A 14,578-nucleotide genomic window follows, 5' to 3' on the forward strand; every position below is an offset into this window, starting at 1 on the left:
TCATCTCTGTAGCAGACGGGGTGACATCATGGGGGCGGGGCTTAGGGCGGGGCTCATTAGGCATAATGTGGGGTTGACAACCCCTCAAGGTGTTTGTTGTGGTCAGAGTCAGCTGACTGATGTTTCTGGTGATAACCAAGCTTTTTTTTTATCAGTACACAAAATAAATCCAAAATAAATGAGTTTTATTGAACACCTTATCCTCTTATTGATGTTATATTAACAGAAAAACTGTTGCAGGAAGTAGGAAGGAAGTACACCAGGAAAGGAGTAATTGCTCACAAGTATAAATATTTCTGTGACTGCAGGTAAAGCAGAGTTTCTCTGTGGGAGAAGCCGCCTCCTCCTTTTTAGGCGAGCCAAGCTGTCGGGTTTCCGCGAGTGCGTGGTGGCGACCCCCCCCCCCCCCAATGGTCCGAGGGGCGGGGGTCGGGTTTCAGCCCGGCCGGCCTCTTTAATGACCCGTCTCCCTGTGATCCGCACCGGCCCTCCATTCACATTCCTGCCAGGCCTCCTGAAAGAGCCCAACAGCCTCCAAGCTGTCGGACATCTGCGGCCGGTCTCACCTTGTCATTAGAGCCGGACCATGCAGATGACACCCCCCACCTTTACCTGTTGTGGTCGTGGGGGGGAGCTCTCCAGGGAGCCACTGGCCCTTTGTTTCTGAGAAGGAGCTGATGAGGTGGAGGAGGAGGAGGAGGAAGAGGAAGGTCAAACAGGTTTAACTGGTGACTGAGCTAAAGACCTGGAGGGGCCATGAACACAACGTCTCTTCTTCTAATGCTCTAAATGTGGCAGCGTGTCGGTCCACCGGTTCCCAACATGGGCCCCCCCACAGGAGGAAGAGAGCAGGACAATTATTTATTTTAGTTTATTTTTCCAGAAATTTCACTTCAATTAATTTTATTTTGTAAAGCCCAGAATCACAAAACCCCTCGGTGAGGGAAAAGGGAAGATACCTCAGACAGAGGATGATCCCTCTGTCAGGATGGACAGATGATGTCATGTGTACGGCAGGACCACTGCAGATACAACCTCCATCAGATACAACCTCCATCAGATACAACCTCCATCAGATACAACCTCCATCAGATACAACCGCCATCAGATACAACCTCCATCAGATACAACCTCCATCAGATACAACCTCCATCAGATACAACCTCCATCAGATACAACCTCCATCAGATACAACCGCCATCAGATACAACCTCCATCAGATACAACCTCCATCAGATACAACCTCCATCAGATACAACCGCCATCAGATACAACCTCCATCAGATACAACCTCCATCAGTTACAACCTCCATCAGATACAACCTCCATCAGATACAACCGCCATCTGGTAGAACCATCATCAGGTAGAACCTCCATCAGGTAGAACCATCATCAGATAGAACCTCCATCTGGTAGAACCACCATCAGATAGAACCCACATCAGATATACACGAATAATCGTGATTAATGATCGATTAGTTAATGTTGTTTAATCTATTGACCAGTTGAAGTGAATTAGTGATGTGCATTAATGAGACGTGGATTGTTGTAGAAGGTGACAGTGAGAGAGGAGCTCGGTGTGTCCTAAGAAGTCCTCCTGCAGTCCAGACCTACAGCAGCTTAACTAAGGCTGGTCCAGACTAACCTGAGCCAGCACCAACTATAAGAGGCACCAAAGAGGAAAGTTTAAAGCTTGGGGGGGGGGGGGGGTTAGCAAAGTCATCGGGGGGCTGACACATTTTCATGTTTTTTATCTTTATAAATACTAAAATAAGTTAAATCCATTTGACTGCATGAGGCCAAACAGAGACGACTCAAAATGTCTGTGAATCACCTTTCCTTCTTTTAGTCGTCAGTTACACTTTCTCTAAACATATAAAACCATGACGGCACACTAACATCCTGTTGGAGGGATTTAAAGATCAGCTGATGGACTTTAATGGCAGATATATTTAGTAAAGAAACTTTCAACATTGGCACCTTTCGATGTTTGAACATCCCTTCAAGATGTAGCATGTACATACAGACACAACTTGTAATATTCTGTATCAAATGTACTCATCCACAGTAAGGCACTTGATATAAATTCACACGATCATCATCTCACAGGCCTTCCAGCACCGCGTAGGTGATACCGACAGGAGCTGATCTCCAGGAAGTCGGCTTCTCTCAGTTCTAGGTCCTCTGGTGGTGTGAAAACCACGTCATCATCAGCGTTCCCATGAGGCGTCTTTCTGGACCACCCAAGCCTCCGACCAATCAGTGGCAGGCTGGCGGTCTTCACTTTGAAGTAACACATCATCCGTAGTTATCGGGTTGATTATTGATAACCTGCAGATTAGTGCAGTCGGGTTTTGTTCAGAGGCAGTCATCACTTTGTGATACTTCCTGTTTGTTGTATTGTATTTGAAATATAACAATGACATTTTTAGTGGCAGTTTCACAGTCAAACTAAGTATGAACCTCAGCATGGAGACATCTTCTAATGGTGGATGCTAGACTCTCTGTTCATCTCCTAAGTAAAGTAAGGTATCTGGAGGAGATCCTTGCTGGAGTCAGGACCATCGAGTTTGACAAGGAACAAGTCTCACCATCACAGTCACAAATATCATGGTCTTTGAAGGAAGAGTGTTGTCTTCTTTTGGCTACTTGCATGTTCTTGTGTTAAATCCAGAAGCAAAGCCACGACTCACCGTCCTGAAGCTCTGGCCTTTTGAAATCTGGATCTTCCCTGATGTTCCTACACTCTCTGCGTGGGCACCCAGGTGAAGTTGCACCGTCCCTCCGTGTCCTTCCGGACAAAAGCTTGTCCGTGAGTGAAGCTGATGGTCTTGACGCTGCTGGACGGACTGAGGGACATACTGAACGCCAAGTCCTTGCGACAGCAAGGTGTCGCTGGAGGCAGAGATCCCACCAAAGGAACTGTTGCCCCCCCCACGCCGCCGCCGCCGGACATCCAGAGCCAGTTCACTCCGGGACTTGAGGACGAGACGCAGGAGAAAGGCGGACCGGACTGGATTGAGTCCCGTGATGACGGAGACCGGTAGGCCGGTGGTCCTGTTGGGTCTCTCTCCAGAGATTGGACCTGACTCGAGGCTGTGGTGAACCGGGTCTGGGTGTTGGGCGGTTGTTCCGCCGTCGATGAAGACCGGAGGGCGGTTGATGTCCCGTAGAACCCGATCCCGGCGCGTTGACCCGGGGCTGTTGAGCAGGTCTGAGGTGACCTGGCCGGATCCCCGCGCTGTGCCTCGCGGCGTCCAGCGGCGCTGCACATGTGATCGGTTTGTCGGGACGGTGAGCGGCCGCCAACGTGGACGGAGGACGGCGTAGCCGTGGAGACTGATCTGAGGGTGTAGTCGGAGGACGGGGACTCGGCAGCGTGGTAAGTACTGCGTAAGCCGCAGAGGCCGAATCCAGGCGGGGCGGAGGACCCGCTGGAGGTGTCAATGGTGTCCCGGTCCTTCAGTCCCAGCGTTCGCAGGACCCAGAGGTCCAGGTTCGGCTGTGAGCAGGTGGAGGTGTCAGAGGAGGAGGAGCAGAACTCAGCGGTGAGGTTCCTGCAGACTCTCTTGCTGACCCGTTGGGAGGTCTGGAGATGGGGAACGAGGTCGTGCAACGATCCGTCATCACTGTACGCGAGGCTTCTCTTCAGCCTCCTTCCGTCGGTGGGGAGTTTCTAGGAGGAACAAGGAGAGCGAGATGGATTGTTCTTCTGGTTCTCTGATAATGTTCGAACAACATGAGACCTGCCGGCCTGGTTTTGATACTCAGAGGCGCTGAGGTTAACAAAAGGCTGTGAGGATCTCTAGAAGATGAGAGTTGTAGGATCCAGCGTCTGTGGAGGCTGAGCTCAACCTGACCTGGTCTTTATTAAAGTGAACCAACCTTGGCCTTTCTCTCCAGGTTCACAAAGGAGGAGGCGAGGAACTCTCTAAGTTGGTTGTTCTCGTCCTGCAGTCGGACCAGCTCCTCTTCTCTCTGCAGCAAAGTGTCCTGAAGCTGGAAGAAGGTTCAAAATGCTTTAAAGTCGTATTCAGATCCGAAAGAAAAGACACTGATATTTAAATAAATGTGGCTTTGTATAATTACCGGTGGATTTATTGTGGTTGTTATTAAAGTCTTATAGCTGCAGTACATTCATCAACGTATCCACATTCTATTGGTTGTTTTTAGCTTTATTTGTATATATTTGTATATCATCACAGGCGATCAGCTGTTTGTAGGACCAAGCTTTCAGGGTAACACTGAGGAGCAAGTGGAGAATGTAGGACGAGTGACTTCTTGGCTCCGTGAACTCTTCCTGACGTGGATAATAAACCAGTTATAGCTCAATAGTTGTGATGTTATGTAGATATTTGTACCTGTTTGTTTCTCTGGAGGTGAGGAGAGATCTGCTGAGTCCACATGAGACCAGCAGAGGAGCTGGGAAAGACACACGGAGACTCTGAGGGACATAGAGACAGACATAGAGACAGACATAGAGAGAGACATAGAGAGACATAGAGAGAGAGACATAGAGAAAGAGAGAGAGAGCAGCGCTAAGTACTTCATTAATGACTTTGTCATTTTTGTGTCATTTATTGTAATTATAGTGTGTTTTAATCCTGCTCAGAATCATATTTGATGTTTTATTGAGGATCAAAAACTTTAATTGCAAAATGATGCAAAGTAGAACCAAGCAGAAATATTCAAGTGAAGTACGAGTACCTCAGCATGTGCATATGTCCTCGTATCTTCTTCCTTTTCAACGTAACTAGACGTCAGCTGATAAACTGCAGGAGACACAGCCTCTCGTCTCAGAGCCACTTGATGAACTGAACCTCTGAGCAGAGTGATGTATGAATCGAAGCGGCTGTGGAGGAGGAAGCTGCCTCAGCGTTTGGTTACCCAGAATTCACAGGGAACGCTGCGGTTTGATAAACGGGTCTCTCTCTGCTGGATGTGCCATTTAAATAATGCTAAATGTTCACATACACTCTCAAAACAGATGTGTTAAAACTAACATATCATGTGTTAATTTTTAACACATCCGTGTGTCTAGTTAAGGACAACACATCATGTGTAGCTTTTAACACAGGCAGTGTGTAAGCCTAATTAACACATGTTGTGTGTTCTATATTTCAACATAACAATGTGTTAAAATAACACAAAGAATGTGCTAAATTAACACAAAATGTGCTAAAATACCATTAATACTGGATCCTTAAAATGAAATTCTTCCTTGGTGAATATGCTTTAAAACACAAAGAAAACAAGAAATTTAGGTCACAATTATTTTATTTCCATAATTTCATATTTAAACATTTGACGGATGTTCAGATTTGTTTAGCACAAATGACCACTGTAAACAAACATTTTATATACAAAATGCAGTTAATACATAAAAATAAATAACATATAATGTAAAAAAAATCTAACTGAACAAAAAATTCCATCATGTCACAGAAACTGAACCCAAATGAGCTACTTCTGAATATCTGAATTCTGAATCCAAAGCAGGGAAGATCAGGCTACACTGTCATAAATCTGCAGGATCACTGAACAGCTGCATGCATTTTTGTGTTACAAGTTGTAGGTTTTGGTATATGTCTTGCACTTAGGTAATGCACATTTAAACAATCAATTTGTATCTAGGATTCACATGGAGTTGGTTTCCACTGAAAGATGACAGCAAGTCTAATGGCCTGATGTCTGCTATATCCTTTAGACTGATCATTTCATAATCATCATTCCGCTCCACAACATATGCATACAAGTGATCATCAAAGTATTTCACAGTTAAAATTCTGAGGAAAATGAGTACCCTGTCACGGTTTGGCTTCGCTTCCTGTTTTAGTTTGAAGTTTCATGTCTCTTGTGGTCCTGGGATAACTTCACTTCCTGCCTTGTCTTGTGATTGCGTGATTGATTCCACCTGTGTCCAATCACCTGCACCTCCCTTGTGTATTTAAGCCCTGTGTGCCAGTTGTCCTTTGTCGCGTCATTGTCCATGTCAGTCCTCGTTGGTGCACGTTTTTGGCTTCTGTTTGGTTCTGTGGTGAATAAAGATCACCTTCTGAAAACTCTGCGTTTGAGTCCTGCCTGCCTGCCTGCCTTCTGCAACCTGCTCCAGCCCGAACCCCGTGACAGAATGACGCGACCAAAGAAGGACTCAGCAGAGTCTTGGAGCGATCTGGGCCCCGACTACTTGGACGTGAGAAGTCCATTTTGGCAGCGGAAGACAAACTTTGTTTTCGGGCCCAGAAGCTATCAAAAGGCGTGCCTCGAGCTACGGGACATCCTCAACCCGAGGAAGAGCCCGAGGAGGAGGAGGAGACGAACCCCTCCAGCCCCGGCTCCTGAGCCGGCCCAAAGACGCTCGCCCCAGCCCGTTCCTGCGCCGAGACGCCCGTCAGCGCCCGTTCCTGCGCCGAGACGCCCGTCAGCGCCCGTTCCTGCGCCGAGACGCCCGTCAGCGCCCGTTCCTGCGCCCGTTCCTGCGCCGAGACGCCCGTCAGCGCCCGTTCCTGCGCCCGTTCCTGCGCCGAGACGCCCGTCAGCGCCCGTTCCTGCGCCGAGACGCCCGTCAGCGCCCGTTCCTGCGCCGAGACGCCCGTCAGCGCCCGTTCCTGCGCCGAGACGCCCGTCACCGCCCGTTCCTGCGCCGAGACGCCCGTCAGCGCCCGTACCGGCCCCCAGAGTCCAGCCTCCGCCCGTTCCGGCCCCCCAGAGTCCAGCCTCCGCCCGTTCCGGCCCCCCAGAGTCCAGCCTCCGCCCGTTCCGGCCCCCCAGAGTCCAGCCTCCGCCCGTTCCGGCCCCCCAGAGTCCAGCCTCCGCCCGTTCCGGCCCCCCAGAGTCCAGCCTCCGCCCGTTCCGGCCCCCCAGAGTCCAGCCTCCGCCCGTTCCGGCCCCCCAGAGTCCAGCCTCCGCCCGTTCCGGCCCCCCAGAGTCCAGCCTCCGCCCGTTCCGGCCCCCAGAGTCCAGCCTCCGCCCGTTCCGGCCCCCAGAGTCCAGCCTCCGCCCGTTCCGGCCCCCAGAGTCCAGCCTCCGCCCGTTCCGGCCCCCAGAGTCCAGCCTCCGCCCGTTCCGGCCCCCAGAGTCCAGCCTCCGCCCGTTCCGGCCCCCAGAGTCCAGCCTCCGCCCGTTCCGGCCCCCAGAGTCCAGCCTCCGCCCGTTCCGGCCCCCAGAGTCCAGCCTCCGCCCGTTCCGGCCCCCAGAGTCCAGCCTCCGCCCGTTCCGGCCCCCAGAGTCCAGCCTCCGCCCGTTCCGGCCCCCAGAGTCCAGCCTCCGCCCGTTCCGGCCCCCAGAGTCCAGCCTCCGCCCGTTCCGGCCCCCAGAGTCCAGCCTCCGCCCGTTCCGGCCCCCAGAGTCCAGCCTCCGCCCGTTCCGGCCCCCAGAGTCCAGCCTCCGCCCGTTCCGGCCCCCAGAGTCCAGCCTCCGCCCGTTCCGGCCCCCAGAGTCCAGCCTCCGCCCGTTCCGGCCCCCAGAGTCCAGTCTCCTGGCCCGTCCCCACGGCCCCTGATCGTGCCCCCTCCCTCCCATCCCTTGGTCCTCTCCCCCCCACCCCTGGGGGCCGTCTGGGATCCGGCCCTTGAGGGGGGGGTGGGGTCAGGGGTTGGGCCACCGCAGCCGCACTGCTCGGCGCCCCCCGCCACGACGACGCCGGAGCCGCGCTGCTCGGCGCCCCCCTCCACGACGACGCCGCAGCCGCACAGCTCGGCGCCCCCCGCCACGACGACGCCGCAGCCGCACTGCTCGGCGCCCCCCGCCACGACGACGCCGCAGCCGCACAGCTCGGCGCCCCCCGCCACGACGACGCCGCAGCCGCACTGCTCGGCGCCCCCCGCCACGACGACGCCGGAGCCGCACTGCTCGGCGCCCACCGCCACGACGACGCCGGAGCCGCACTGCTCGGCGCCCCCCGCCACGACGCACGGCCGCCGACCCGGCAGACCCCCCGAGACCCAGAGGCCCGGCCGCCGACCCGGCAGACCCCCCGAGACCCGGAGGCCCGGCCGCCGACCCGGCAGACCCCCCGAGACCCGGAGGCCCGGCCGCCGACCCGGCAGACCCCCCGAGACCCTGAGGCCCGGCCGCCGACCCGGCAGACCCCCCGAGACCCTGAGGCCCGGCCGCCGCCCCGCCAGAACCCCCGAGACCCTGAGGCCCGGCCGGCCCCCCGAAGGACCCGACACATGGCCGCCATCACCCGGAGTTCCCCGCGCGGTCCAGGATCGTCGGGTCCCCACCCTCCCTCCCCTTGTCTGATTTTTTCCGGTTCTGCTCCCCTTTAGGACCGTCTGGAATTCGGTCCTTGAGGGGGGGGTTCTGTCACGGTTTGGCTTCGCTTCCTGTTTTAGTTTGAAGTTTCATGTCTCTTGTGGTCCTGGGATAACTTCACTTCCTGCCTTGTCTTGTGATTGCGTGATTGATTCCACCTGTGTCCAATCACCTGCACCTCCCTTGTGTATTTAAGCCCTGTGTGCCAGTTGTCCTTTGTCGCGTCATTGTCCATGTCAGTCCTCGTTGGTGCACGTTTTTGGCTTCTGTTTGGTTCTGTGGTGAATAAAGATCACCTTCTGAAAACTCTGCGTTTGAGTCTTGCCTGCCTGCCTGCCTTCTGCAACCTGCTCCAGCCCGAACCCCGTGACATACCCTTTCTTTTTCACAATTGGGAACCAGGTGTACAATCTCTCCAAACAGGCGCTCGCCTCTGTAGTCACAGTTTAGAGCAACTACACAACCTGTTCTATACATCTGACCATGCACACTGACAGAGGTAGCCACATGAATTGTGCTGCAAGCACTGACATCATATCCCAGTTCTTTCAAATTTTCAATGAACAAATCACTTTTTTCCAAAGATCCAGCCATGACTGGAAAAGCGTTTGGGACGGTAATTATCTTTGTTAGTGGATCATTGTACTTCCAATTGAACATACTTTGAACTTGAGTCTTATAAGCCAAAGTCTTTGAAATATTTATGAAATTACACACAACATGGGCATGCCTTTTCAGTGGACCATGCTTACTTTCAAATCTCATACACCATAACTTTAAAAGTGGGCCGAACTTGATCATCATTCGCCAATAGTGAGTCATAAAATGATGTTTTGGGATGAGTGGCCTGTCAGGATAAAGACTCTTAAACAAATTATGGTGATCTATAACCAATTGCTTTAAAAAGACAGAAAGTCCCTTGCTAACAACAGGAGCAAATGCAATGCTACAAATTTCTCTGAGGAGAAGGAACAATTTCCAATGTTGATTATGTTCACTTATAAAGTCTCCTATTAGAAAGGGTAAAAATAGTAAGAGGCACCACATCTGACTAGCGGTTTGTTTAATGGGATTCTCTGATGTTCTTAAATTAAGAATGACACTGGGTTTGTTTTTCTCATTTGCAAAACCGTAATCAAAGCTTAACAGTCTGTCATTGAATTGCTCTAAGGTGAAAAGCTTTTCACAATAGATGAAATATTTTAACATCAATTTAACTTCAACTAAAGCCACACCCTCCAAAAGATCGTGCATTATGTCTACACAAATGTTTTCGGTCACATGAAAGTAGTTGAGCGAGTTTAAACAGGAATCCTCTTTGATTCCAGTTAAAGTTGGATTGTTCATCATTACATGGTCTCTATAGTTTACTTTGTTACGAAACTCCTGGTGATCATCATCAAACACATTCTGGGAAGCTTCTTTGTTGGTAAGACAGAAATGGCAAAATTTGTTGGCCGAAAAGCTTTCTAAAAACCCTCCAAGTGAATGGCAAGCAAGATTATCTGCAGTCAAGAGGCAGATAGTACCACGAAGCCTAGAACTTTTACCCACAACTTCAACCTCTATCCCTTCTGTTTCAAGAAATCGAATGTCATCCAACAAAGGCTCTAGTATTTTGCCAAAGCCATATACCTCTCGGTCTATAGCATTGAAGAGTAGACAAAGGTGAATGTTTGCAAGAGATGAGTTGAATTGTACAGGCAAGTTTCTCAAGCAAAAGTAAACTGCTCCCATTTTGTGAACTTTGGTTTTTGAACCTAAAGGATTAGTCGTTTCCAAGTCATCAAAATAAAGTTGGATTTGTAGGGCATTAGGATAAGTATTGTATAATGCATGATGTGCAAACTGTGTGCCATCACAATAATCGTGCATTTTACCATCAACACTTTTTTTAGATTGCTGAGAGAGTCTCTGCATCTTTTCACTTTTAAAGAGAAACTTTATGGTGTCAATAATGGAGATATACTGGCACGTGTCTGCAGCCAGTACTTGTGTCAATTTCCCCTGCTTTCTTGCCGTGTCACCTCTGTACCCTAAGAAAATTTCCGTGGGCTTCACAAGGGAGTTTTTTTCAGAAAAATATTTGCACATTTTGTAGGGAGTATCCACCTCTGAAAACATGTTTCGTGCATTTTCAAAATCTTGCATTAAAGATTTGACAGCATCATCATTTGATAAAGAGTAACTATCAATTACAGATGCAGTTTTATCCTTTAAATCATCCAATGTCTTGTCCAGTAGCTCTTTGGTGCAAGCAATGCTTTTTTGCACATCAGTTAGGGTGGAATTTGATGCACAGTACATTTTGGCAAGAAATGAAGCTGCAGTCTCACGATGGTCTGAAACATGACAATCTATTGAAGCTTCCAAATCTGTTTCTGGATTGTCCATAGCATTAGAGCAAGAAACATCCTCCGACAAATAACCAAAATTTACCATTTGTTCCGAATGTACTGGGTTTGCAACCTGAGTGTGTTCCCTGTTGAGATGTTTGGCGTAAGAATTAAAGTTATGGTAAGTTCTTTGACACTGGTTTTGACTACATACAATTGTATAATCCTGTCCATCTGAAATTGCATGAACTTGCCTAAGATGTCTAATTAGTGTCCTTACTTGTTTTGAAATGGATTTCTTGCATTTGGGATAACTGTACATGGTGGTGCATCTTACAACACTGCCTGGAGCTTTGCAATAAGCTCCACAACTTTTGATCTCTTCCCACATGAGATGGGCATGTCATAAACATATTCAAAGAAACTATAGACTGATTCGAGTTGGGCAGGATATACCATGTTGCAAACCCAGAAAAGTTTGTACAACATGTCAATGGATGTCAAACCTTCGTCTTGAAGGGGGATGGCAACATTGTCATTCTTTGCAATGATCACATACAGAGCTGCAGTTCTGGGGTGCCCAAAATACGGAAGCTTGGGCTGGTGGACTCCCACTGCTTCCTCAGGAGATCTCTCTAGAAGGCTTGGGATGCTTGTTCCAGTCTGGGAAAGCACAAGTATGTCAAATAGTGAGTTTCTTATATCATAGTACACAAATGTCTGTGTATAAAACAAAATATATAATGAAGTGATGTTTTACACAGAATTTTGAATATATGTGAGAATCACAATGCTAAACTTGTGATACTGTAGCTTACATCCCCTTACCATGTAGTCCAGTATAATTAACAGGATAATCAAACATGTGATTTTCCATACCTAAGCATATAGTGAACATAACCCATTAGTCAATGTAAAAGATGAATTAGCACGTGTTGATACTTGAGATGGGATAAAAAGATAACCGTATAGGACCAAAGCTGCTTTTCTTACCGGTTTTATGTGCAAGATGTATGAAAGAGCCGATTTCACACTGCATTTGGCCCATCCTTTAGCCCTCCTGGACGCGGTATGAGGCAGTGTGAGCATCTGAAGGGCTCTGAAGCAAAGTAACTCTAAGCAGAACAAAAAAAAACAAATGGGATATACTATATATGATTACTGATGCCATCTCAGACACTAAGTTGTCCACAAAATGATCACAATAGAAAAAGAGGAACCACTTTTGTTGTAGGGGAATCAGACCTTTAAACACATTTAAATGACACTTGAAAAAGACTGATTCAGATTTTATTTAAAATACTAAGGTTACAAAGAAGCCCCCCGGATATCCCATAGACACTGTTATGATAAAATATGCATGGAACATAACTTACCATCAATCTCCTCACCAGCTGGCAAGACATGCAGGTAATTTTCAAGTGTAGCCACTTTCAGTAGTTTTGGAACAATATGTCCTTCCCATTTCCGAAGGAAGAGGTCTTCCTTCCCGGGGAACATTTTTCCAAACTCGCATCCAACTGGAAAGTAGCAGATAATACAGCAATGATATAAAATGAGAAAATTTAGAATTAAGGCCTGAAAAAATAGAAAACTATACAAGGCTTTTATAGAGAACACATGCATTGCATTTATGAGAGATTTCACAATTCATTTAGGATTGGAAATTAAAGATTTTTAATGCTTTTTTTACCCTCCCCCACCGTTGGCCCAACGGCCCAACTAACGTTAGCTATGCAAATATTCATTTTCCCGCCTTTAGCACTTTACTGCTAACGTTAATTATTTTGAAAACATAACACTAACCCGCATAACAGTATATACATGAATATATATATAGCAATCTGCCACAAACATTGCTTTTGTTAAGTCAACCGTTTAGTAATGTCGCCGACATATATTCAGTTACTCAATCTATTATTGGGTTAGCATTAGCAGCACTTAACGTTAGCTCGATGTCAAATTTACTTTGAAAAGAATCAGGGCTGGCGGTCGAGCCGACTTTGACCCGCAACAGCATCTATCACGCTAACTTTGACTGCATCAGACAAGATGTAGACCCATATAATAATATAACTTCAGCTCAGTCCACATTTCAAAGATAACAAACGCATAGGACACTAGCTAACGTTCGCTAGTAACGAACGTCAATACGGAGATAGCTTTAACAAGATAGTGACGTTACTAACGTTAGTAACATTACTTGTCGAGTCATTACCGTTTTCCATTTTCGAAAATTCTCTCTACATTTCAACAGCTTTAATCGTATTGATAACTAACTTACCGTTACCTGTCTTCGTTTTTCCTTGCCTCAGCAGCTCAGAGCCAAAGGAACGAGCGTACGTCTTCTTTAGAAATGAGCGGCAGTTGACTTATAGCCGCATTACCGCCACCCGTTGGACTGGAGTGTGTAGTGTTTATTTAGATGACGACGCAAGGCAGTTGGAGCGCAGTGTGCAACTCAATTGAACAATTATTTAACACATGATGTGTTAGTGACTCCGGTGAAATATTTGTATAATTTTAACACAAAAATGGATAATTCAACACAACATGTGTTGAATTTGTACTAACACAAGAAGTGTGTATGATTTTAACACATCCTTTCTGAGAGTGTATTATAACAACAGCGTTGTCTCTTTATTCAATTATCCTCTATTCTGAAGCTAGAGCCAAGAGACGGTTAGCTTAGCATAAAGCCAGGAAGCCTTAGCCTTCTCCAAAGATGCAGGCAGCTGGTGAATTGACCGAATATACCTTGTTTGTGTGATTTGTACGAGTATAGAAGAGCAAGAATACACCTTCTACTCTTCATGGTAGCCATGGAGACGAGTCCTGGCAACGAATTAAACAACGTAGTAAGGTTTAAACAAATAAACGTTTCTCTTTGTTTCCTTATGCTAAGCTAACAGCTGCTGAGAGGTGTGTCCCCCTGGTCTCAGACATGAGAACAGGCCTTCACAGAATATCACACTGTGGCTTTACAGTTAACTTAACAAAGTACTTGATCTTCACTCAAATACCTCGACTTGAAGGAGCTTTACTGTTTACTAGCAGTTTAAGAACGGCGACTCTTCATGCTGTACTTGTGTGATGCCTGTTGTCTCACTCACCACAAACAGACGACCTTTCTCCAAGGTCACTGAGGTCACTAAGGTCACAGGCCCAAAAGGAGGCCCGAGTTTCCATGGTAACGTCAAAAGTGTCAGGGCCAAGGTCCTAGGATGATGAAGAGGAGGAGGAGGAGGAGGGATTCCCTACATAGAGAGTGTGTGTGAGTTAAGGCAGAGAGTGTGTGTGTGTGTGTGTGTGTGTGTGTGTGTGTGTGTGTGTGTGTGTGTGTGTGTGTGTGTGTGTGTGTGTGTGTGCGTGTGTGTGTGTGTGCGCTCAGCATGTGTTGTTATGGTGAGGATCAACATAAGTCCTCTCACATTGAAATAATAAAAACAACAATTACGTTCTGTGCTGATGACACAGTGATGTTTTGGAAAGAGACATTATTCCAGACCAGGACACACTGGAAAATAAACTTCACTAAGTATCAATCACTAAAACTGAGGACTGTCAAAGTTAACGTGTTAGTGAGATTAACGCAGCTTTGTTGACATCACATTTTTTGTCGAAAAAAACAACTTTAATTGCCATTAATGCATTTTAAAATATAGGATTAATTAGTTATTTGTTTTTAATCTATTGACCTATTAAATACCAAATTTCAACCATTAAACACCAAATATTCATCAATAAATACCAGATATAAATCTATAAAAATCAAATATGAATCATTAAACACCAAATATCAATCAATAAACACCAAATATCAATCAATAAACACCAAATATCAATCAATAAATGCCAGATATAAATATGAATCATTTATCATCTGCATCTTTTATAAACTCAGGTGAACTTACCGAGCGCGTGCTGAAGTGCTGCTGAGGTGTTTTTATTCTGCGCATGTCGCTGCGTGTTTTGCGCGAGTG

The 14,578-nt window shown here is 47.5% G+C and overlaps 1 protein-coding gene across 1 annotated transcript; it reads right to left on the reverse strand.

The window, feature by feature from the left end:
- Positions 1–1,561: 1,561 nt before the first annotated feature.
- On the reverse strand, positions 1,562–14,564 carry gmnc (geminin coiled-coil domain containing). The gene is made up of 5 exons (XM_037487630.2): positions 14,510–14,564; positions 13,709–13,852; positions 4,362–4,444; positions 3,886–3,999; positions 1,562–3,676 (listed from the first exon to the last, which is right to left on the reverse strand). Exons 2-5 carry the CDS (start codon positions 13,782–13,784, stop codon positions 2,741–2,743), a joined length of 1,209 nt encoding a protein of 402 aa, XP_037343527.2. The 5' UTR covers positions 13,785–13,852; positions 14,510–14,564; the 3' UTR covers positions 1,562–2,740.
- Between the last annotated feature and the right edge of the window lie 14 nt (positions 14,565–14,578).

This window comes from Pungitius pungitius, chromosome 3 (genome assembly GCF_949316345.1).
Source record: "Pungitius pungitius chromosome 3, fPunPun2.1, whole genome shotgun sequence".
Taxonomy (NCBI): Eukaryota; Metazoa; Chordata; class Actinopteri; order Perciformes; family Gasterosteidae; genus Pungitius; species Pungitius pungitius.